Source organism: Ursus maritimus, unplaced genomic scaffold, assembly GCF_017311325.1.
Source record: "Ursus maritimus isolate PB19 unplaced genomic scaffold, ASM1731132v1 scaffold_6, whole genome shotgun sequence".
NCBI classification, from domain to species: domain Eukaryota; kingdom Metazoa; phylum Chordata; class Mammalia; order Carnivora; family Ursidae; genus Ursus; species Ursus maritimus.
Window position 1 is genome coordinate 76,368,578 of NW_024426774.1, and position 25,005 is coordinate 76,393,582.

At 42.1% G+C, this 25,005-nt stretch overlaps 1 protein-coding gene across 5 annotated transcripts in view; it reads right to left on the reverse strand.

Moving 5' to 3' along the window:
* Positions 1–25,005, reverse strand: part of AFF3 (AF4/FMR2 family member 3) — a 551,602-nt gene that overhangs the window by 97,538 nt on the left and 429,059 nt on the right. For all 5 annotated transcript variants that reach the window (XM_040623579.1, XM_040623576.1, XM_040623578.1 and 2 more), the window contains one exon: positions 18,772–18,823. In XM_040623579.1, the coding sequence (XP_040479513.1) occupies positions 18,772–18,823 (52 nt within the window). The remainder of the gene's footprint in view (positions 1–18,771; positions 18,824–25,005) is intronic.

The following is a 25,005-nucleotide window of genomic DNA, read 5'->3' on the forward strand; positions in this document are numbered from 1 at the left end:
GCAGGAATGAAAGTCAGATTTGAAAGAAGTCAGATTTGCTTCTGGGGCTGGCAAAAGGAACTGGAAAATAAACAAACAAGAGGAACTTCGCTAATTCCCACAAATGACATAACCACACTGATTTAAGAAAAAAAAACCCATATAGTCTGTGGAACTGGGAATTGAAATTCTTACACTCGGGGAGAGGTTTTGCCATTTATGTATATGGCAACTTTAGTCTGGCCCTCAACCTACGTCTGTTTCCAAACCGCCCTCTCCTTCCCTGAAGGAAATGACGAGGGAGCCAGTCAGTCAATGTTCCCACTACTGTGGACAATCTAAGGGGTTACTGCCTCCTCTCTTTCCCCTGGTTTCCAGCAAATTAAGGCCCAAATGTCCTGGCATTCCAGTGTCACATAATCAGTCCAAGAGAGGAAAGAAGAATATCCACAGAGCTTCTCTTGATGAGGACACCGGAGGGAGTAGGAAGAGACATGGGGGAAGTGATGAGAAGCCTGAGGAAGACTTGGAGCCCAGGAGCCCCCTCTGATACCTCAGAGGATGGGTACTTCCTTCTCTCGTGCTCCTTTCTCTGTGTTCCCTGGAGGGCCAGCCTAGGAGCATGCTCACAAAAAGCACCCAGCAAGTGACGGGCCGCCATCACTGTGCCCAGGTTTGTCTCCTAAAAGGTTCTCTTATCACTCATCAAGATGGCTTTCAATTTTGGCAGCTATCCTTGGAAAGAACAGAACTCTCTACTCTTGACTCTGGCTAAATATACAAAAAGAATCTGGAACTCCCCAAAGGAAAGATGGCATGCAGTATTAGTACAGTCTCTTGACATCATCTCAGCAGGAGGCACTGGAGACTGACTCTTCCTGGAATAACAAAAATCATAAGGGATGTGACTAAAAGTTCAACAGAAACCTCTCCCATGGCCTCTGAAGTTTCCCCTAGCCATGGGTGTCAATGTTTAAAGAGTCTATTGACTCTTTTCTCTCCTGCCTCCAAATACTTCCTGATGACTTTTGTGATAAGGAAACACCATGCTTTTTGATGTGCAGCCTCTAAGAAAATTATTTAGAAAGCAAAACAAACAAAAAAAGAAACTCAGCCACTCAACCATCACTGGAGTGACGCATCCCAGGTGGTGGCCCCTGTTGAGAGCATCTCCGTAGGCCTGATGTTGGCTGAGCCCTCCTCATATAAGCCGAATGGGAAGCTTGGGGCAGAGGCTGCTTTCCCTTAGCAGATGGGTGTGATGCTGGGGCCAAAAGGCTTTGACATATGTCATGGGCATAGGAAGGTATAGACATCGGTCATCCCACCAGTCACTAAGCAATGTCTTTCGGAGACAGTTACTCTTCAATCTGTCCGCACGATGTGTGTTACCACCCACTCCACTGACTGCCTGCACCACTATTTTCAATGCCTGGTTTTGATTGTGCTATTTAATTTGCAGTTATTCTACATCATTAAAAACTTTACAGAGGGTGACTCATCATCCATCAAGAAAAGAGATGAGAGCATTTTAAACATTTTAAGTAATTCCTTGAGAAAATAAAGGCTTTATGGCATTAGATTAAAATTGTATATCATATAGCAAGGCAAAGACTACATTTTTTTTTTTTTTACTGCCTCATCTCTTAAAAATAGTTTGGCTTTTGCATGCTATTTCACTTCACAGTTGGAAAATAATAAAATAAATAAACATTGGAATTAAAGAGCAGAGAAAAAATTACTTAGGTGACTCATGATTGAAGCCTGAAAAACTACTCATAGTAAACTGGATGAATTGCCCAATTTCCTTCTTTCAAGAGTTGTACATTACAGCAACCATATTTTTCTCTTCCTAAATCATCATCTCCTCTAGTAACTTTCCTCTTATTCAGTTTTCAGCAAAATAGGTTGAGAAGGTTAAGAGAATGCTTCATTGATCTCTCCTGAGTTCATTACTCATTCATGAACGCCTCTGAAGCATAAGTCTACGGAGACAAAACCAGTTTTCCACCAGAAATAATCATTTTCCAGGTTCTCTCCAGGAGATGACATCTTTTCTCTGTCTTTATTACAGCAAGCTCGGTGTTTTGGAACATAATCAGTAGACATTCAGGTTTCAATGTATGCTAAATGAATTACCAGTCACAATCTGTTATTGAAGGGAACTCAAAGAGGAAATTAAGTGCCCTTCTTATAATTGGGTTATGCACAGAACAAGTTTATGGATATTGGAGTGGGGAGGAGAATGAAAGGAAGATGCTGAAATTCAGAGGGGTTTCAGGATGAACCAATTTCTTTTTTTACTTGATAGAAACAGACTAACATGCAGACAACTCTGTAATTTGATCTTAAGTACCTATGATGTAGATACTGGGCTTGGCTTGGGTGACACGCAAAATGGACAAAACCCTCACCATATTGTACTTCGGGTCTAAAGTGAGTCAGCCACGAGAAGTTAAACATACAGAAACATTCTAGATGACAAGGGCTATGACTGAAGAGCACAGGGTGCTATGAAACAGAGTATGAAGGAGATCTCATTTGGAGTGAATGGTCAGGGAAGGCTCACTAACTAAGGAAAGCACAAAAAAGCTGACGCCTGCAGGATAAAGAACTTATTGACCTAGAGAAACAGGAGTGAGTGGGGAAGGCACGAAAGTTTGGGAGCAAAAAGCCTGAGTTAGGCCTAGATCCTTGCTCAGTTGAAGAACTATAGGAAGGACACTGTCGGGGAGTGCAGCGAACAGTGGGGACGGGCAGTTCCCAAGGGCTTTGGAGGTCAAAATAAGGATTTTGGATATTATCACAGGGCAATAAGAAGTCATTGAAGGATTTACATTATGGGAAGTTGGGTGAAGGCTGTACGGGACCTGCCTGTACGTTCTTTGCATCTTCTGGTGAATCTACAATTGAAAAGAAAAGAGTAAGGAGCGAGGCAACATAATTGATATTTTTCAGATACCACTCTGGCTTCTATGTGGTGAATGGATTTGAGAGGAAAGGAACAATGTTTGAGGTTGTTGCAACAATGTAGGCAAGGGACGTGCATGGTACCACTGGAGACGGAGAGAGTTTGTTACATTCTGGAGGCAGAACTGAGGGAACTGGAGATTGATGGGCTGTGGCAGATCGAGGGAGGGGTCAGAAATGAGTCCCAGGTTTCTGGCCTGAGCACCTGGTAAGCATGAAGAGTCACTGATCGGGGCGCACAGGACTGGTACAGGAGCAGGGACAAAGGTAGACTTTAATTTTGGGTGTGTGAAGTTCTAGTTGCTTCTGGGATGTTCAAGTGGAGAGGGTGAATAGATTGTTGGATACATACATGAGACTAAAGCTGTTAAATGCCAGTAAAGCACAAAGTACCGGTAGAGTGTGGGCAAATAACAGTTATAAAAAGGAGATCTATGGCTGAATTTTCTGAATCTACAGTTTGCTATCCTTCTCATAGAAACCGATTCAGGATTCAAGTGGTTAAAACACATCTCTATTTCTCCTTCCACACGTGACTAACCTCTATCTTTTCTATGAACAGTATCAGGTTTATTATACTGACAGTAAAGCAGGTACCTCTGCAAGCCGTGATTTTATCATTGGCTTCACCCGTGTTAGGACGTTGTCTCCCCATTCAACTACTTGAACAAACACTGTCACAGTTCGTCTTAGCTCCTCCGTTTTTTGCTGTTACTGAAGCACACTATGAAATTTAAACTGGATTCATGTATCTTTACAGGAATTCTGTCTGGTAAGGCCTTACTTTTTTCTTGCCATTTTTCTGCAAGGTGAGATTTGTATTTATTTATTTATTTCACTGCTTAATTTCCTTCTACGTCTCTCAACACATCTTATGTGTCATTAACTTAACTTTTATGTGGTTGCTTTTCATTTTAGTCCGAGCTGATCAGTCTCTTAACTTTTTATGTTGTGAACTTCCCATTTGTTGTTTTCAACCCATTTAGTAATATTTGGAAGACAAAGGAAAGAATCTTAAGCTCTTCGGTTTTTCCTCTCTCATAATGAGTCCTGTGAATTTTCAGATTTCTAGAAATGCTGTCTAGGAAGCGTTTTGTTCAGTAGACTTTGACTTTATCCTGTTCTCTGCAGGGGTCAGGCAGAGTCAGGGATGACAATGTAATTTATGATCCAAATAAGAACATTTTGGAGAATGACAGGGGGTGCCTGGGGCGCCTGGGTGGCTCAGTCGTTAAGCGTCTGCCTTCGGCTCAGGGCGTGATCCCAGGGTCCTAGGATCAAGCCCCGCATCGGGCTCCCTGCTCCACTGGGGCCTGCTTCTTCCTCTCCCACTCACCCTGCTTGTGTTCCCTCTCTCGCTGGCTGTCTCTCTCTCTCTGTCAAATAAATAATTAAATTAAAAAAAAAAAAAAAAAGAAAGGGAATGCTACCCAGATGGGAGTCAGGGGCAACAGGAGAAAACTCAGCTTTTCTGGGCATGCTGGGCTGTATGGCTGCTCTAATAAAGACAACTCTGCACAAATATAAATAAGATCAGGATGAGAAGACAGAATTTCAGGGGCTTAGGAGCTTGTCAATAAAGAAAGCGAACAGTGGAATGGGGTCAGCAGCAGGCAAATTACTTGCATTCTTGTTTCTTTAAGTCAAGTCAATGTTTCTGTCATTTTTCGTTCTCTTTCCAGCCGCTGCTTTTATTTAGATTCTGCCTATAATCTGAGGTCTAGCTCATCCTTTTTATAAGTGCTCCTTGACCAAGGCTTTTATTGATCTTCCTCTCTCTGAACTCCTAGCGCAGAACATGTGTTAGCACCGGGTTCTTTTCTTTCTTGAGGAGTTTGCCATTTGCTTCATGAGAATTCTAATCTTGGCTCCTCCAGTTCCTTGAGGATCACTGAAGGTAGAAACCCGAGCCCCTCCCCCCTCACAGAAAGGGCTTCCTGGAGACTGACAACACTTGCAGTGGGATTCACAGGCAGGATGTGAGTAGGTAACTTAACGGGGATGATATATCGCCACTATTTATTTGCCACAGGTCCAACCTAAGAGATTTGTTGTAATATATTTTTTTTTCTTAGCTGTATATTCTTTCTTTATTTCACTTTCTTTAAAAACTAGGGTGTACTTTCCTCTTTGGAGGAAGTTTGACTTGTCCCCCCACCCCCCACTGGATTGCTTAGATTTGTCTACCAGAAATTCAGTAAAGACAATAACAAGTATTTATTGAGCACCTATTATATCTCATGGAAAATGCTGATTAGGGTTGACAATACCAGATGAAGTCCGCCTGTATAATGATATCTCATAATTTGGCTCCTTTAACCAGGTGACTGATTTGGGGGACTTGTTTGAGGTCAGATTGTCAGTGACAGTCCTAATTTGGCCACTCAGATGTTCTGAGAGAGATTAAGAGAGACATGCTGTCAGTGACAGTCCTAATTTGGCCATTCAGATCTTCTGAGAGAGATTAAGAGAGACACACTTGTTTTCACTGAGCGTTTCCTGGACATTTTACTCACTGGAGAAAAACTATGAACAATTTGTGACATCTGCCATGCAGGATGACAAACTCCTGCCTCTAGGTCCTGGAGACTTTTGCCTTCACAAATGAAAATTTAGGGGCAGCCACTAGGAGTTAGGAGAAAGAAAGGAAATATGTGGGGGACAACGTGAGCACATGCCATAGGGGTTGTCCCCCGTTCATAGTGACTGACATCAGACTCCTCCCACAGGGGCTGGGGCTCCACGGAGGGCCTGGAAGACAGTGAGCCATACTGATTGCTACAAGGGCAAAATTATGGATCAGAGGGTCCCAGTGGCCTCCTGGAGAAGTCTGTGGGGCAGGGAGGCTGGTGTGGGAGTGGTAGGAGATCAGTGTGAAGTGCAGGGATAATGGCAGGAAGAGCCATGGTCGTGTATGAGGCTATTAGCATTCACCACGATGCTGGGGGCTGGCCGCAGAAGTAAGCTGAGCGATATCCAGCCCCAAGCCAGGTCAGAGGAACAATTTGTACTTCCGGTAATGTGGAATTGCAGTCCCACGACAAGTAGCTGCATCTACTTGGCCAGCTGGACACTTACCCCCTAAAGGGCCAGACTTAGGAAGGCTAGATACCAGCTCCTTGAGGACAGGAAGTGGGCATGAGTTACTTTATTGACCAACCCTTGGTACAAGGTCTAACAGACAGTATAGGTAGTGGCCCTCTCTTCTCCTTCTTCCTCTGCCTCCTTTCCTCCTCCTTTCTCCCCTAAAACTCCAGACATTCTCCCCTCTTCCTCCTCCTACCTTCCAGATCTATTCTTCTATAATTAGCTTCTTGCCTTTTCTGATATAAATCAATTTTCCTGGCTTCTTCCTGTACTCCTCTCCTTTTATTACTAAATAGGCATTAAAAAAAGTTCCAGCAAAGCAAATAAAGAACATTCCTGAGGAGAAAGGAAAGGAGAAGAAGAAGAAGAAGGGATAGGGGAGGATGTTAAAATGTGTACTTTAACAGCTTTATGGTAATACATACTTATATTAATATAAAATGTTCTCTATTAGTCTACTTTAGTATTTTTTGTCCAGTTACCTTAAGATATTGAAACAGGGGTTCGGTAAGGTTGACTTGCTCACAGACACAGAGCGGGTAAGTAATGGAACCAGGCCACTGAGGTACCACAGAGCACCCCAGCCCTGCCTCTGCCTCACCGTGGACTCTTCCTGGCAGAGGGTGAAGGGAAGGGGACCAGCGGAATTGGAATTATGGCAGTCTCAGTGCGAAGAGCACTGGTGGGATGCTGAGTGGACGCTAACACACACAGAGGCAAGCTTCCTGTGGGGACACTAATGAAGAGGAAGCATAGGAGCCATCTTTTAGACAGGTATTTGCAAAGGAGATGGGAGGGTTTTAGGTTTCTGGGACTAAAGTCTTTTCCTCAAGAGGTTTACAGGTAGAAGAATATTGTTTATCTCAGAGTTTGCCAGAAACTCCTGGGGAAGAAGTCTTTTTTACCTCCAGAGCTCACCATGACAGAATTGCATATAATAAGGAAGTGCCTGCCTGGGGCAGGTCTAGGTAGGTGCAGAGATCACTGAGGATTCACGAGGCAAATGGGGCAAACCCACTGGTATTTATTGCTGGATGATGGTGAAAGATCCAAGCTCGGCTGTAAATTCTCACAATGGTGATAGTGTTGGAAACATTTGGATTCTGGGACAGAACACGGGCAAGGCAATAGCCTTCCATGTGAGAGAGAAAGAAAGAGAGAGTATACTTGTCTAGCATCTGCAATTTCAAAGTGGAAGCAAACAGTCAAGAATGACCATCATATCTAAGGATGGCTGAGTAATTTGGAGATACTCTACAGGTAGTATGTGGATTTAAATAATTCCTGGTTGTCGGGAATGGAAGGTTAAATCTGGAGTATGGAGGGGATGCAATCTAAACCCTGCAGGTTCTACCATGGCTTCGTGGCCCACTGGTTAGGGTTTTGGTCACCCACACACTCCTAGAACTCATCTCACAGAGCAACTTCAGTGCAGGCCAGAACTTGAACATGGCCAAGATGGTGATGGCCTGTTAACAACTCTCATCTTTGGCACAGCAGGTGGATACCGGGTTCAGTCACTTCCTACTTTGTTGGGTTTGCCAAATGCCTTTATCCTTATGCTACCTCAACACAATGCTTTGGTGAAAACCCATTCACTTTCTGTTTTTTTTTTTTTTTTTTTAAGATTTTATTTATTTATTTGACAGAGATAGAGACAGCCAGCGAGAGAGGGAACACAAGCAGGGGGAGTGGGAGAGGAAGAGCAGGCTCCTGGCAGAGGAGCCTGATGTGGGGCTCGATCCCATAACGCCGGGATTACGCCCTGAGCCAAAGGCAGGCGCTTGACCGCTGTGCCACCCAGGAGCTCCTGCCCATTCATTTTCTAACTGGCCTTGGTAGGTGTTTATTATGAATGCAGCTGGGGCCCAAGTTGTGTGGAATATAAATGTTACTTTGTTACTGTATAAAGATTAGAGTCACATAAATGTTTTGATAGTTTTGTTGTAAATGCAACCTGTATTTGAATAACAAACATCTTAAGTCTAGCTTTATGTTTCACTTAAACACCTTTTTTACACAGACAAAATAGCAATATTTGAAGGTAAAAACAGGTTTGTAATGGTTAAGAAAGAGTCTTATAATTATACTTTGCAAACTGATTTTTTAACATAAAAGAAAAAATCGATTCTGATTGTTTTCCAATTAGTATTAGCATTTTCACCTCTCAAGAGACCACTGCCTCGGGGTTTATATGTGAAAGTGTTTTCACATATACGTTGTAATCACATACTCTTCCTTGAACTGCTTTGGACTTTAAGAATGAATCCCAGGTTGAAAGAAGTGGTACCCAGAGACGTGTTGTTGAATCGACCTCCCCAGAGAGACAGTCTGGCTAATTTGCACTTTTCTAGCGTGGAGAAGACTGTCTGGTGGCCTGACGTTTAGGGAACTGTCTGGTCTGCTTCTTCAAGATGGTCTTCTTTCACTCAGCCCAACCTATTGGCTGCAAATCTGGTTAGGAAGGAACTGGCAATTGCCAAGGGGCATTGAATTATCACAAATGATTATACCCCATGTAGAAACAACAAGCTAAGAGAGTCTCCTGAGAAAAGCTGTGCTATGAGATAACCAGACCCACTTGGAGAAGATTTGGAAAAACACAAACAAAAATAAAACTTTCCAAGTGATATCTGGACCAAACACCTGAGTGACTGTAGGTAAATCCCTCACTAAATGAAACCACTCAAGCCTGGATCCGAGTGATAGCATATACTCCAAGGAGCATCCACTCTTGAATAGTTGCACTTCGGAAGAAGCTATTGAAGATAAAAACCATTAAAGTCATAGGACAAAAGACTATTCCTTTGAGTTAAATAGCTACGTCCTCTGGAGGAAGAATTCCACTTCCTCTGCCAACCAGGAGCTCTGCTGGTAGCTATATTTGAGAGAAGAGCATGTCTATCAACACTTGATGCATGGCCTTTCTTCTGTTCTCCAAATGGAGAGTCTATTTTGTTGGTACTGAGATCCACCATTAACAAAAACTTGGCTTAGTTTAAAAAATATAGCTCCTCTATGAATTCTTGAACTTAACAAAGCAACGATTCTCTGTTTTTTGTGTTCATTGTATGTTTGCCCAAATGTAATGGATCATCTTTTAATTTTTATATAATTTTCTCATTTCCTCATTTCTGTTCAGGGTCTCCCAACCGAAACTAGTCACACCCTACGGTCCAGGCTGGTTGGGCACAACTAAACCTACATAAATCTCAAATGGGCCCTCAGGAGAGGTCTGAGAAAAAATTTTAGGAAATAGGGTTGTGGGCCTTTATAATTCTGTGCTCAGTGACATTTAAGTCAGCTGATAATTTCAATTTTGGAAATTATTGTTCATGAACGTGAAACAAAGGCCCTTACATTTTTGGTCATCTACCTATGCTTGTTCTTTGCACAAATGTGTATGAAGAGTGGCATGATTTAATAAAATGGCCATAGTAAGAGATTTTTATATTTGCTTCTGGTGACAATAAAATTTTATTTCTATATTATGATTACTTAACTAAGTTTTAGGACTGTTAGACAAACAGAAACCTCCTGCTAAACATTTTAGTTTTCACTGACTGCGTCATAAGTTTGAAATACATGCTTACTTCATACACATGACAAAGACCTGACAGGCAGTCCTTTTCAATTTGAGTTATTGCTCTGCTTCTATATTAAAAAGAAACCAATTCATCAATATGATTAAATTGGATATTTAGCTTAGGGATAACATTAATGCAAGACTAAACATAAAAACAAACATAAACTACTCTTCCTTTTTTTCAATTTTGCTAGTAAGTTTAATATATGTAATATATGCTTCTTTTTGTACACTAAGGGCAGAGCTTGTCCTAGCATTTACAATTTACTTTAAATGCTTGAGGTTAAATTATCAGAACGAATATCACTAATGTGTCTTTTTTGATATTCAGCACTTAGTAGGCATTCAAGCAGATTCTCAGAATGATTCGCATGTAAAAATTTTTTAGCTCTTGTTTAACTACAAATAACATCTATAATATGGTTCATTTCTAATGTAGAAGAAACTTGATTTTGGAGCCTTGCCCCTCAAACCTGGTCCTGATTACTGCTTCAACTCCTGTTTATATAATTCTACACAAGTTTGGCAGGATTCAAGAGCACATACCAGGGTGTTGGCTTTTATGAATCTCCTGGGATGTGAATGTCAAGCTGACTGGATGAACTCTGGCCACAAATCCCAGACAAGCACAATGACTCTATTTATTCAGACTTGGCCGCCTGAATGCAGATTGACTCTGTGGGTAATAAATTTTCACAGGCCAAGAACTCCAGCATCAACCAAGCTGATCCTGAGAAGAAAAATGCACCCAGGGAAGTGGAGCTGGGTTGCACAAACCTCCTATGTTTTTATTCCTCGCCTGTATATCATTTAGCTAATTCATTTGGTCACTGATAGACATGCACGGCCAATGGCTTCAGAGGTTCTTTTCGAAAGCTCTGCTTTCTGTTATGCAATTGTCATATTAAAAAGGAACAAGGGAAAAAATGAACGGCGCCTATTATGATTGGCAATCTGCTTTCAATATTACACCCCAAACTGACGTGAGTTATCCAGTGGCTTCTATGGTAAAAAGCAGAGAACTGAGTGGGAATGTTTCTGTGCCTCCCCATAAGAAACCAAAGGCAACTAAAAGCAATGAGAACTGCAATTCAGTGCTCGGAGCAATTGCACCTATAATCTTGACATCTCGATGCAGCGAGGCTTTAGATTCATTCCGAGAGGGCTGGAATTCTTTTTGAGAGACACGATCAGTACTCCATGCATTACAAATAAGAAATGAACTAGCTCTTTAACTTGAAGATTTACGTTAACTACCTAGATATCTATTAAATTAATTGTGTGCTCTCCAAATATTGATTAGGGATTAAAAGGTAACTTTTCTTCATTGTAAGATGTAAATTATGCCAGCAGGAAAATTTCCCTCTACAGATTATATGCAATGATCAGTGCCTATAAAATTAAAATTGTCAGTTTGAGTGGATAAACCATGCTCATTTAAAGAGAAAAATGCAGTTATATAATTAAAATGAAAAGACTGCCTGATACGTGTGGATAATGTAATTACTGGAAGCTGCAGGCACATATGTAGCCATTCAATTTGGATCCCTGCTTCTTTACTCTCCCTGAGCTTATATATTTGTCATCTCTGAAACACTGTCTGCAGTTGACACTCTCTCGGCTGCTCCTTGCTGAAAGGCTTAATCATTCGTTCCTCTCCTTAAGCCTTAGTTATAATAATTTCATCTAGATATTCACTGTGTCTGACTTCCCAAGCTTTCCCTGACTTGAGAGGCAGAGCTCTTCTTTTTACCAAATTGGAAGACATGAAATATAATTAATCTCTCCAAGTCCATTAAAAAAATTCCTTTAGTACGTAGTGGCTTCACGAATAATTTTGTCTTAAATCTTCGAATTTCTTTGCGTTCTTACATGAAAGCAGTGGCCTTTGGAATGTTAAAGCCAAGAGTTAGAGAAAAGGGGATCTAAACAAATCGCTGCACTATTAGAATCTTTCATGGACCCAGACAAACAAGAAAATGCATTCTCATACTACTGTCCCAGTTCGAACCTCATCAAGTATGAAAATTATAAGAGCGAACATGGGAAAATGCTTCCATTTTAACTATATCCCTGAACTTTCTAGGTAAACTCTGTCACAATCTCAGCTCTAGACATTACAGTCAAAACTCTGCTATCTTTGAAAGGGAAGACTGTAGAGAAACCCATTCTTTTGGTTTCGGAGGCTTCTGTTTGAGATAAATTCTGAACATTTGTGACGTCACCATGGCGTGGCGGTAAATATATTTAAGAAGTGGCTACAGACATTTCCATGGAGATTGGATAGAACTTTCCTCCTAAATAGGTAGATTATTTGTATATAAATCTACAGCCACCTTAAGATTTTGGGTCTTACGTTTTTTGTCTTTTCTATCAACACCTTTGATCTTTGGACAGGACTAATTTGAAAAACCAGTGTTCAGTAAAAGAATAAAGGTAGAGCAAAAGTTATCTTTGATACTGGAAAACAAAAAGCAGGAAATACAGTCAATTCAATTCAACATTGTACATGTATTCATGTATCCATTCAGCAAGTACTTAGCACCACTTCTATGCCAGACACAGTCCCTCCCCTCAGAAAACTTCCGTTCTTACTGGTAGAGACAGATATTTTAAGAAGTAAACATACACATAACTAAGATTATGATGATACTTAAGAAGAAAGGTTAAGATGATTGGGAGAAGGACTAACTGGGAGGTCCAATTTAGACAATGGGGAGGCCCCCTGAGAAAGTGAAAGTTATGTTGCACTTCCAGGATGAGTAGGTGTTGGTCAGACCAAAAAACAAAAAAAAAAAGAGGGAGGAGAGGCCTCTGGACGCCCTGAGGCAGCTGAGCGTGGCTTGTCAGAGGAGCTGAAAGAACGCCCATGTGGCTAACATGCCATGAATGAGCTCAATGTGAAGCGAAGGGAAAGAAGTGGGTGAAGCTGGACTTAGTGTAGGGTAGTGTTAGTCATGCTACGGGCTCTGGATTTTATCTCAAGTGAAAAGGAAAACCTATTTAAGATTTCAGACCAAGGAATGAGTTGATATGAATTACATTTTTAAAAAGATCGCTGTGGGGAGGTTGCATTATAGAGAGGAAGAATAGAAATATGCTAGTGTCTACTAGATTGGTTTAGACTCACTAGGATGGAAAGAGATGGAAAGGCTAGAATTTAATTTTGGAGGCTGAATTTATAGGCCTTAGAGATAAAATTAACATTTAAGTGAGGAACGGGGAGTTGTCAAGGATGAGCCTGGTGTTTCTAGGCTTGAACAACTGGGTGTCTGGCAGGGCTACTTTTAGAAATGGAAACAATCACAAGAAGAATATATTTGTGTGTGGGTGGGTAAGGGATGGCAAAGACCAGACGTCCAGTTTGGCACAAATTGAATTTGAAATGCTTGTGACACATCCAAGTGGAAAAGTCAAGTAGGTCTGCAGTTCAGAAGAGAGTTCTGAGCTGAGGATGTAACTTTAGAAATTGTAAGCATATAAAAAATGAAGGTCATGGGAATGGATGAGATCACCCAGAGAGAGAGAGAGGGAGGGAAGGAGAGAGAGAAAGGAAGTGGAGAACAGAAATGACGAATAAATGCTGAAAGACTCCAATATGTAAAACTGGGCAGAGGAGGAGCAGCCAGCAAAGGAGCCTAAGAAGAAACAGTCCAAAAGGGCAGGAAGCAAACCAGGAGTTTAGTGTTAGACAGCTCAAGAAAAGTGGGGTGGTTGATGGTTTAATGTGGTAAGTCTGGTAAGACAAGAGAATGAAAAGAGCCCAGCATGTTTGGCCCTGTGGAGGTTACTTGTGACCCAATGCATAGTTCTGATAGGGTGGTGGGGCAGAAAGGAGTCAAAAGAACAAGGCCCCAAGTAACTGAGAGGAAATGGCACAGACTTGATAAAAAGAAAGCAGTGCTCTCATGTAACAGGAGTAAAGGAGGGGACGAGTGAAGATAAAGGTACTTGTGTGGATCTGGTTATGGGAAGATGAGGCTTTCCTATTGGACGCCAGTTAGCCAGGGTATGCACTAGGATGAATAAGATAGAATAAGATTCAGGTTGCTCACTCAAAAAGTCAGGAAAATAGAAAACAAAATCCTCTATCACCTACATATTATCAATTCCGTGATGGAGAATACTCGGGGAGAAAACCTGTAAAATGCTATCACCAATGAACTGTTAATAAGTTATGTATATAGAATGTAATTCCTAGAGCAGCCATTAAAAAAGCTATACAAAGAGATACACTAAAAATATGATAGATAAATAAAAACAGAATTCTGTAGAATGTTCCAGAAACCTATAGGAAGTCAGGGAAAAGAAAACAGAAAAATGAAAACAGAAAGAAAAGTAACAGAAAAGCAAAAATAAACTGACAGATTTAAGCCCTAATATATCAGTAATTACATTCAATGCAAATGTTCTAAATACATCAATTAAAGACAGAGATTGGCAAAATAGATAAAAAATATGACAACAATATACTATCTGTAAGAAACTCACTTCAAATACAACAGTATAGGTGGGTTGAAAGTAAAAGAATGGAAAAAGTTACATTATGTAAACATTAATCAAAAGAATGCAGCAGTGGCTATATCAGTATCAGATAAAGTTGACCTCAGAGCAAAGAAAATTACCAGAGATAGAGTGGAACATTACATAATGATAAAAAGTCAATCTACCAAGAAGACACAGCAATCCTAAATGTTATGCACCAAATAACAGAGCTGTAAAATATATGAAGCAAAAACTGACAGAATGGAAAGGAGTAACAGACAAATCCACAGATACAGCTGGAGACTTCAACATTCCTCTCCAACACCTGATAGAACAACTAGAGAGAAAGTCAGCAAGAATCTAGAAAAACTCAACGATAACATCAACCAACAAGATCTGACTGACGTTTATAGAACACCCCGCCCAACCGTAGCAGAATCCACATTCTTTCAACTACCCATAAGACGTATACCAATACAGACCAGATCTTGGGCCATAAAAAATACTTAGTAAATTTCCAAGAATTGAAATCACACAGAATGTGCTCTTTGGCCACAATGGAACCAGACTAGAAATCAATACAAGTAAGATCCAAATCCAAACATTTGGAAATGAAACAACTCACTTCTAAATAATTCATGCATCAAAGGGGCAGTCTCACCAAACTGAAGGACAGTGAAAATACAACACACCAAAATTTGTGGGATGCAGCTACAGTATGCTGAAAGGGAAATGTAGCACTAAATGCTTATATTATAAAAGAGGACAAGTCTCAAATCAGTAATCTAAGGTCCCTCAAGAATTCAGAAAAAGAAGAGCAAAATGAACCCAAAGCAACAGAAAGAGGGAAATAAAAAGTTAAGAAATCAATAAAATCAAAAACAGAAAAATTGATAGAGAATATCAAGAAACAAAAGACTTGTTTTTTTGAAAAGATCAATGAAATTGAAAAACCTCTAGCAAGATGACGAAGACAAAAATAAGATCAGTCTCAAGATGAAACGGGATTATCACCATAGACCCAGACATTAAAGGAAAATAGAAGAATGGAACTTTCTACACATAAATATACACTAATGTATAACTTAATGACATGATAAACTAGTTACTTAAAGAGCACATACTGCCATAAGCAGTATTTCATAACCCAATATGAAATAATCTGAACAGCCCTTTATTCAGAAACAGAATTTTAAGTGTTAAAAATCTCCAGGCCCACGTGGTTTCACTGGAGATATCTGACAAGTGTTTAAAGAAAAGTTAACATTAACTTTATATAATCTCTTCAAGGAAAAACAAGTGCAGGGAACACTTCTCAATTCATTTTATAAGCCAGTAATGCCCTTCTTTCAAAACCAGACAAAGACAATACAAAAAAAGGAACCTTCAGAACAATATTGTTCACCACCATAAAAAGACAAACGTGGTGAGGATGCGAGCAACTGCAATTCTCTTATACTCTTGATGGGAGTGTCAGCTGGTGAAACTGCTTTGGAAAAAGGTTTGAGATGATCTACTCAATTTGAACATGAATATACCCCCTGGCCCTGATCTCTACTCTTGGGCATAGACCTAATAGAAATGTTCCCATGTGCTCACCAGAAGACTTGTACAAGAATGTCAATAACAGTACTATTCTGATAGCCCCAAATACCTTTGTGCCCATGAGGAGTAGAATGGGTAAGTCAATTAGGGTATATGCACATGATGAAACATGACTGAGCAATGAAAATGAACACACTTCAGTTACATGCAACATGGATGAGTCTCGCAAACATAACACTGAGTGGAAGAAGCCAGGAGCACGAGCACACACTGTAGGATTTCATTGACAGAAAGTTCAAAAACAAGCAAAATTACTCTATGATATTAGAAAAACAGCAGAGTGGTTATTCTTCCAGAGGGTGGTGACTGGATCAGGATGTGGGAGACCTGAGATGCTGGCCATTGTCTGTATCTTGATCTGAGGGCTGATTACATGGGTATGTGTGTTTGGGAATATTCATCATATTGTATTCTTAGGTTATGTGTACTTTTCTCTATGTACAGTATATTCAGTTTTAAGTTAACTAAAAAGCAAAAAACCAAAAGCCTATTGGATCTGGTGACGTGAAGAGAACAGGTGAGCCCAAGTTCCAAGGAAGTGGCAGGGTTTGGGGATCTAACATTAATTCCCATTTTACAAATGGTGACCCTGGAGCAGAGAAGAGCTCAGGGACTGGGCCAGGGCTGCAAACTACTGAGTCACCAGCAGAGCAGGGATCTGAACCCAGGGAGCAGGGCTGCGGAGCCTGTGCTTACTCGCTAAACTAGCCTGTCTCTTCATCCCTGAGAGCGCAAAGACAATGAGGATAAAGGAAGCATTAGGCAGAGTATTCAAATACATGTAAGTCTGAGGCGAACTGAGGAAGGGCAAACAGGCACAGCAACGTGAAGCTCTTGTGGATATCTTTTGTCACAGCAAGTGACCAATATTCACAAGGACAGCCAGATGTCATGTAGGAGAAGGCTAAGGAGTTTGGTATGCTCTGTTTATTGAGGCAGGGAAATGTACAATACATTTTTGAAAGATTTTGCGTTAAGGGACAAACTCTGATGATATCTGGTAAAATCATTTATGGGAAACATTTAATTATCTTCCAATGCCAGAGAAAAGCAGTGTGTGTGTGTGTGTGTGTGTGTGTGTGTGTGTGTGTGCGTGTGCGCGCTAAATCTCTACTCTTCGGGGGCACAATCATATTTTGGTCTTGCAGGGAAAAAAATACCATATCATTAGTCTTTTTTAAAAGGATGGAAATTATGATTTTGTGATTAGGCCAGGCTATAATTATAGGCCAAAGCAGGATAACTTAATATAATTAGTGTTAGAGCAATCACTTAAACTACCACATACAAACCACTGTCTGGAGTCTTAATTATACTACTGTACAGAAATCATTCATTCTGTCAGCTGCTCTCATTGCAAATGATGGAAAGGTGTACACTCATAGGGACTAAATATAAGAATAAAGGATCTAACCTGTATATTCCCAATACAATATTATGCATGGTCACAGATTAGAAAACAGCAGCTAATAAAGCAAAAATGATTTAATTTAAAGTTCTTACTGCCTTAGAGAACGTGTCTAGTACATCCTTGATAACTAATTTTTTTTTAAATTGAGTTTTCAGTGGAAATATTTCCTTGAAATAACTCTAGAAAATTCTTTCCAAATTAAGAAAGCTTGCTGAATGCAATACTCAGTGAATCCCTTTTCTAATATAAGGGATACAAAATCTACAGATCTGATATGACTTAAACTACAATGTACCTTAATGAACCTCTCACTGGGAAATACATGAAGACATGAATAGCTGAAAGTCACATAGATGAGGAACCAAAATTAGGAGTGAAGTCATTCTCAGCTCTGCCAAGATGGCTGTGTTACGGGTATCTGACGGTCCTGGTGTGCACACCTAGAAAGAAAGTCATCAGTCTCCACAAAACCCGAAGCCTGAGCAGCTTTCCTTGCTCAGTTAACCTTTCTTCACTTGGGGTTTTCCCTGCCTGCTACTCTAGTTTCAATGTGAGTTCTATTTCACACCCAGGCCCTTCATTGGTGCCTCACCTTCCTCTTTAAGGTGAACAAACTCCTCTGTGACCTCACAGCCACATTCTGCTTAGATGCTCTTCCTGGAAATGTTCCTTTGACTTTTACTTCACCTCCGCACACTTTGTACATTATGTGCATTCGCATGGCTAGACAGCTGAATCGCCTGTATAGTGCTCCACGACACCTTTTATAAAATTCACAATTCCAAGATCAACCGCATACGGTCTCACAGTGCATGTAAAAATAACTTCTGGAAAGACCTCTCTGGATTGTCTTTGTACCTACCACATTTGTCCAAACTTGACAAAATACCATACAGATAATAAGAAAAAGGAAACAGAAGTGGAAGAAAAATCTATTTTTTGTGTTTTCAAACTTGCTTTAAAAAACAAACATTTCCTGCAATGCAGAAGTTGAAAGTGATTAATGTTATGTGGATATTTTTCCACCTTAACTGACTGATCAGAAGAGTATTTATAAACCCCTGACAGATGTCTCGAGCTTGTAAATCAACACCAGGGGAGAACACTTTAGGCACATTTATCATCTAAGACAAACAGCCTATTCAGAGCATGATTATTTTTTATTCATCATTTAAGTTTCACCTCTACGTTTGCTTCTGCTCAATGTTAATAATATCTGTATAAAACCTCTCAATATTTAATGTTACAGCTTGCCCGTTGCATGCTGATGAGGTTAGGTCACACGCTTGATCTCTATAAGACCAGTAAGCTTTGCCAAAAAGAAAAGAAAAAGAGAGAAAAGAAAAAGAAAACAGAAAAAGGGTCTATTTCATATTGAAGTCTGATGCTAGTTGGCTTCCTTGTCAGTTCCCATTGTTGGTTTCAATGACACAAAAATCACAGCATCACAGTTTTAAGCGAAATTCAGCCCAAGATATTTTAGGGGACTGGCCCCATGGCATGTAAGCTCATAATTAGCAGAGGGCACCCAGCATCCTACAGCACTACAATTTTGAGTGTGTACAACTCAGTCAACTCCCAGGACAGCCCACTGGGTCAGTGACACTGTGTCACATTCAAAGGATAGCAACATAAAACTAAATCTTACCTGCTCATTCTCCTCTTCATCACTACTTAGCTTAAGGTCATCTTCTAGCATTCTGAAAAAAGGAACACAGGGGTAACAGAAACTTAGCAAATTCAAAATAATTCAGCACCAAAATATCTTTATTAGAGCTATGTTTCAATAATAAGTATATTCCCTAATTAAAAAAAACAAAACCTTTCCTTTGAAGCCTTTTCTTCTGTACATAGGAAATAACAAACTGCCCAATCATGAAAATTAACTCTCACAACAGTCCTTCATAGGATCGGATGGGTTGCTTAAGAATATGAGGTTGTAAACCAACGGAATCAAATAGGTGCTTTTGCTTGCGAAGTTTGAATCCCACAGGTACTTATTCAGTGTTTGGCACGCGACAGGTGCTGCGCTGTGTCTCCATGACTATTCATGGTAAACAACAAGAGAGCAGGTAGAACTCTGCCAACAGCGATAACACTGGAGCTGTGAGCGGTAGCTGCTTAGGTCTCCACCAGTCCAAGACCTGGAGAAGACATCTCCTTGAAGACTCTGCTGGAGGAGGAAGACCAAATGGGAGAGAACTTTCCGAAAAGACTCCGTGAAAGCAACTCTCAAGTGCCCCCTGGTTCTGTCTGATTTGCCACGCTGAAGGCAGTGGGGAAGGATACTTTTGGGTCCATAGAGTCCAAAGTAAAAATGTACAAACAGAAAATCAAACCCTCTTATTTTGGACGATGATAAAATTGTATTCTTAGTAGCACTGCTGAATTGTTTATAGGATAATAGTTTTCAGATTAATTCATTTCAAAAGAAATCTCACTCAGACGGATACTCTGTAATGCAAATGAATGCAGGCAGAGCTGCTCGGTGGGGGGTGAGGAAGAGTGGGGAAGAGTCCATTTCTGATGGACCCTGGGACTCCAGGAACCAGTCTGAAGGCCACTGAGCCCACGTGCTTGAAAGACCTCACTGTCCTCCTTTAAGTCACCCTCCAAAGACTGCCTCCTAAAATCTGCCTCGTTTCTTTAAAAGCCAATTATAGGCCCATCATCAGTATATTCCTCTGAATATCTTTATAAGTAATTTCAGTGACTTTTGGGGTGAGCTTGGGGTAAAGATTTGCCAGGGCAGCACATAGACCCAGTTTTGCCCCAACTGGCTATTTGTTTGGAGAAAATCACTTAACACCCTCATTCCGGTCCCATTTCCTGAGTTGTAAAACGACAGGTTATGCTGGGCAATCTCTAAGGTCCAGTCCTGCTTTAGATGCCACAAAACTAAGTAATAAAGTTGCCCCCTCTTTCGTAAAGTAGAAAAACTCTTGTATTTGTTGTAGAGAGCACAGCTGAGATATTTCTAAGCAATTTCTGGTGCACCATTTAAGCCATAACCATTAGGACGCCAGATCTGTTTCCTCACAGGTGATGGCTATTCTACCAGTATGGAGAAGTATCACTCTTTTAGTATTTCAACCACAGGCAAACCAAGAAAGCATCAGCAAAGACTGCAGAGCTCTATCCCCAACTGCTCTTTGTCTCTGTCAGGCGTGCCATCCATTCCCCTTGACCTCACAAACTCCTACCCTTAGCTTCAAAGGGAAGAGACATGGTGGTGATTTATTACAGCATTGTTTGGGAAGACCCTTCTAAGAAGGGGACTGTGTTTTCTTTGTCCTTGAGTCCCCGGAGACTAGCCCAGTGACGGCACACAATACAACACCAGTTTGTTGGCTGGTCTGGGGCACCTTCCCCAAGCCTATTTTCCTACCAAAAGGCACAAATGCCTTTCTGATGAAAAAGCCCCAGAGAAGCAGGACCGTTTCTTGCCTCACTCTCGCTTTAGGGGTAAACTGCCAGCTGTGATTTGGTTTCATCTCGAGACTGCCCTGCAAGCACTGGTGTTCCAAGTGTGGGTGGTCCTGTCAGTGGGTGGGAAGAAGGAGGGGGAAGGACACACACAATCATCGTTAACAACCCCTTCCTTTGTTGTTGGATAGAGGTCAAGTCAAGGGTGACCGAGAAGTTTCATCTTTATATGGGCGATAGCATGCACAGACTTGAAGGCCACTGTCAACCAGCAAGAAACCCCAACATGCACCAGAGCAAGGGATCTCAGCTTGGCTGCAAACCAGCCATGTGACTCGGTCACCACACGACTCTGGCAACGCTGAAAGGAACCACAACAGTAAGAACAGTGTGTGAGGTTCTCAGGTAGGGAATACAGCTGATTTTTGTTTATTTTAAGCATGGGCTAAGTGTGTAAACACATCACTGGGTGTTTGTTTGAATTTCATACTGTCTCTCACATCCCCTGATCCCGGGCAAGTCACACCTCTGGGCCTCAGCTTTGTCATTTCTATATTTTCCATTGTTTCCAGAAGAGAAGCAGTCAGAGATCCACCTTGCTTTGTGAATTTTTTATATTTAAAAAAAATGAATTTATCGTGTTTCCGGCTGAGATCTGAAAACAAAGGGTCAAATGTAAAAATACCTCATATTCAAGAGAGACTTCCCGAGAAGTTAGAATCCAATTAAAGTTCCGAATCTTGAAATGGGAGGAAGTGACATTGAAACACTAAGTCCAACAGTTCATACACATTCCACAGCAGTCCTGGGCCGCTGCTGTCACCAGAACTTGCAGCCACAGACCCGGAGCAGACAGTCACCACCACTCTGTGCCCAACTGCCAGCAGTCACATGCCGAGGGAATGGACTCTCAAGGCCATCCAGGAACACAGTCCAGCCCCTGTGCTTTATTCTGATGGTCATGGCGGAACCCCCATGACTCAACACTGCATTCTTCAAGCCAGGCCTAACTGACTTGAGGAGGAGGAGCCAAAGTGGATATCTGAGGTTATAGCTAAACAACAAAGCATGGTTGGAGAAGAAAAATGCTGTAATCCCACAAGATCCTAATAAACGTCAGTGTGTGGAGGGTGGCACGTAGACAGGAGGCTGGGATTAGCTCCATGTAAACACACAAAGGGCACTGTGGCAATTGTGCCCCCAACTCCAATACTACTCATTTGAGAACATTTTATCATCTATTTCTGAAAGGAATAGATTGGCATGGGTATATTAAACAAGAACAAAAAACAAAGGTTTAAACCAAAAGTAAAAGAAAATCCAAATTAAGTGTTGGTGAGGCCAAAGGGCAGAGGCAGGTATGCTCCGAAGGGCTGGAGGCAGAGTTTGGGATGCGTCATCTGTACATGAGCACAGGGCCTGTGCTTTGGCATCGTGCTGGCTCGTGTGGGCACCCTGCCACACCCCTACACCCCTACATCTGAGCACCATGGGGCCTTCCTCCAGCCAGTGATGCCCACCCAGCCAGAGGTGCTCCCTTTCACATTCCCTTAGCCCTTCCTCTTCTCAGCCCCTCAGAGCCGCCCCCTCCATGCCTGAACTGTTGATTAGAAGCATTGCTCAGTGTTGAATGGATGTTCGTGCCAGGCCAGCTAAAAGCACTTTCTACACATTACCTTGCTCAATCCCACACAACTCCTCCAAGGGGGGCGCTGCGGCGGCAGGAGGCCGTGGTGCTCAGAGCATGGACTCTGCAGTCGGGCTGCCCAGGATGAGTCCTAGCTCTACCAATCAACTAGCTGAGTGACCCGATACCTGCCTCAACAGGTTTTCCAGAGAAATCATCACATAATCATTGGAAAGTGCTTAGCACAGAACCTGGCGCAGAACAAGCATTCAATAAATGTTCATTTTTATTAATATTCCTTTTTTTTTTTTAATCTCTGAGGGTAATGCCTTAGAGCATTCAAGGAATTTGCATGGGTAAACAATTTGGGAGAAAAGATGTTTCTATAATAATGCCTTAAATCTAAGCCCTTTGCTCTACTTTCTGGACGTTCTGAAAAGATGAGATTTTCTAGGGGTTGTGGATAGGTAATGTATTTTAGGTTCTAATTGCTGCCATGGTTGATTGATCGGACGTGGCTTTATAGCTGCAGTGGACACAACACATGCCCGTCAGCCTCAGTGCACAAGGAGATCTTCCCTGAGGGCCAGCGGGCAGCCAGATGGCCAGGAGTCCCCTAGCAGGACCCACTGAGTGATGAGCACAGGGACGCTGAAATAAAATAGACAATCAAATGAAGTGAGGCCAGAGAGCAGAGGTGCAGCCAGAGGACGTGCTGTCACTGCTGTCAGAAGCACTCCCAGGTCGTGCCCGGTGGTGACGTACCCGCGGAGTCTGAACAAGGTACCCAAGAACTGAGACACCAAAGGACGCAGGCAGGGTTTTTAAACACGCAATTAGGTGATTAAGATTCTACCTATTTTTCACTGGGGAACTGCCTTAGACAACAGTTTCTTAAAATTATCGTCCCAGGCTTGTTACCACACGCCTCTCGAGCACCTGGGGCAAAAGGTCACGGGGTTCTGAGGCCTGAGGCCCGGGCTGAAGGTCCCCTGCTCTCACGAAAGGGAGGGGGCCTGGCGGGGACGGCTTCCACGGGGCGGCGCGACGCCGTGGCTCCCGAGCTCTGACGGGGGAAGCAAGCCCAGACAGTTCCCTTGCGGGGTTTCCCTTGCGGGGTGCCCGGTACTACCTCAGGCGGAGCTCTCTTTCCGCAAGCGAAGGACGAATGGCGGCGCGGCCCCACCACCGGCGGGACCGCGTCCAGTTGCTCGGCCATTTACTGCGCACTCCTGCAGTCACGTGGTACCGGGGGCGGGGCGGGCCGCACGTACCACGTTCCGAGCAGCGCTGCCGCTCTGGCCATTTGAACAAGGCCTCCAAACGGTGCGGCTCTGGCACGCACAGCTCTCACAGAGCCCAGCTGCCTCACCTGGTATCTGCGGCAGCGCTCAGGAGAGGGAGAAATGAAATAAAACCCTTACGACTTTACTATCTGATGATGGCAACTTTCTCACGGGTGGCATTTTTCAATTGGGCAATAGACACATCTCTGTTGTTTCCAGTCCTTACATTTCTGAGGTACAACACGTCTCAGGGAGCATAAACAGTGTCCTACCCTTAGCAGATGGCCATCGGCTTCTCATGCTCCCCTATTTCTTCACAGGTATCGCGAACGGGCACATTAACTACCTTCGAACGTAATGGCAGTCATTTCACAGAGCAGTGGTTTTTAATTAATAGGATTTCCCCGGAATTACTTGCCATTTGGGGCCCTTAACAGATCTGAATCCTTTAGCCCTTTAAAGTTCATCTCATTTTGCTTGATCTTAATGGCTTTAAAAAAATCTGACTTTTAATTGGGCTGTTTGATTTTCAGATTTGCTTCTATAGCTGATGCTACTACTGTCTCCACCTATTTGAGATTTAAAGCCAAAGACAAATGTTTATGACTCCCCATTAAACATATTCATATATGCAAATATCTATTCTAGCAATTAGCCTACTGGTTATGCAAGTGCGCCCCTCTGCAGGTACTCCCCAAGCCATCATCTCTACTGCTCGGAACATGGGAAGGAAGTTATAAAACACCTTTCATTCTGTCTGAAGTCCACTGCTCCGTCAGGGTCAGTGCTACCATCTGCCTGGGCTTATTTTCACAAACAAGTAACCACTCTCCTCTCTGCATTTGTTCAGAAGAATTTAGCTCCTGCCCTTCGAGTAAACCGGGAGCCAGGAAACCCAGGATAGGCTCACACTGCCAGCGGGGGCACAAATGAAGTAACTAGATAACCTAGGAGTTTTCAACTCTGATGTTTTCCTATCCAGGGTTTCATATCTACATCTTTTGAAACAACGGTGGTGAATAGGGAGATGGTGTTTGCTCACACTTATCTCCTTCCTAGACTTCCTCTTCCAGGGACTGTTCTGGTTGTTGATGAAATCGACAAGTAACCTGATTCTGCCATGTTCATCCTGTGGTGGAGGATGAAGGTCCACTGTAGCTCTTCTGTTTATGACCTTGTTTTTTCTTAGGGCCAGTAAATTCCAATGGTCCTTTTCTCCCACTTACAAGCTGAGTGCACCTGCTACCTTCTACACAGGTCTGTCTTCCCTGGGGGGCAGCATCTCATTTCCTACCATTTAAGACTCTCACAAAAAACCAACCTCATTTAGAAGACCTGTTAAACTCTGGTGGGGTATGAGATGAATGTGTGCTTTCGAAATCTCAGTTGAGCAACTGCCTTTCCCAATAGGACCCATATCTAGTATATTGATACAGAACAAATGGAAATCAAAGGAAACTGAAAACCAACACTAATAAAAAAAACATAGTCAGTGGTACTAGAGTGTGGGGTGGGATGAGTTCTGGAGACTAGGGTGCTCAGG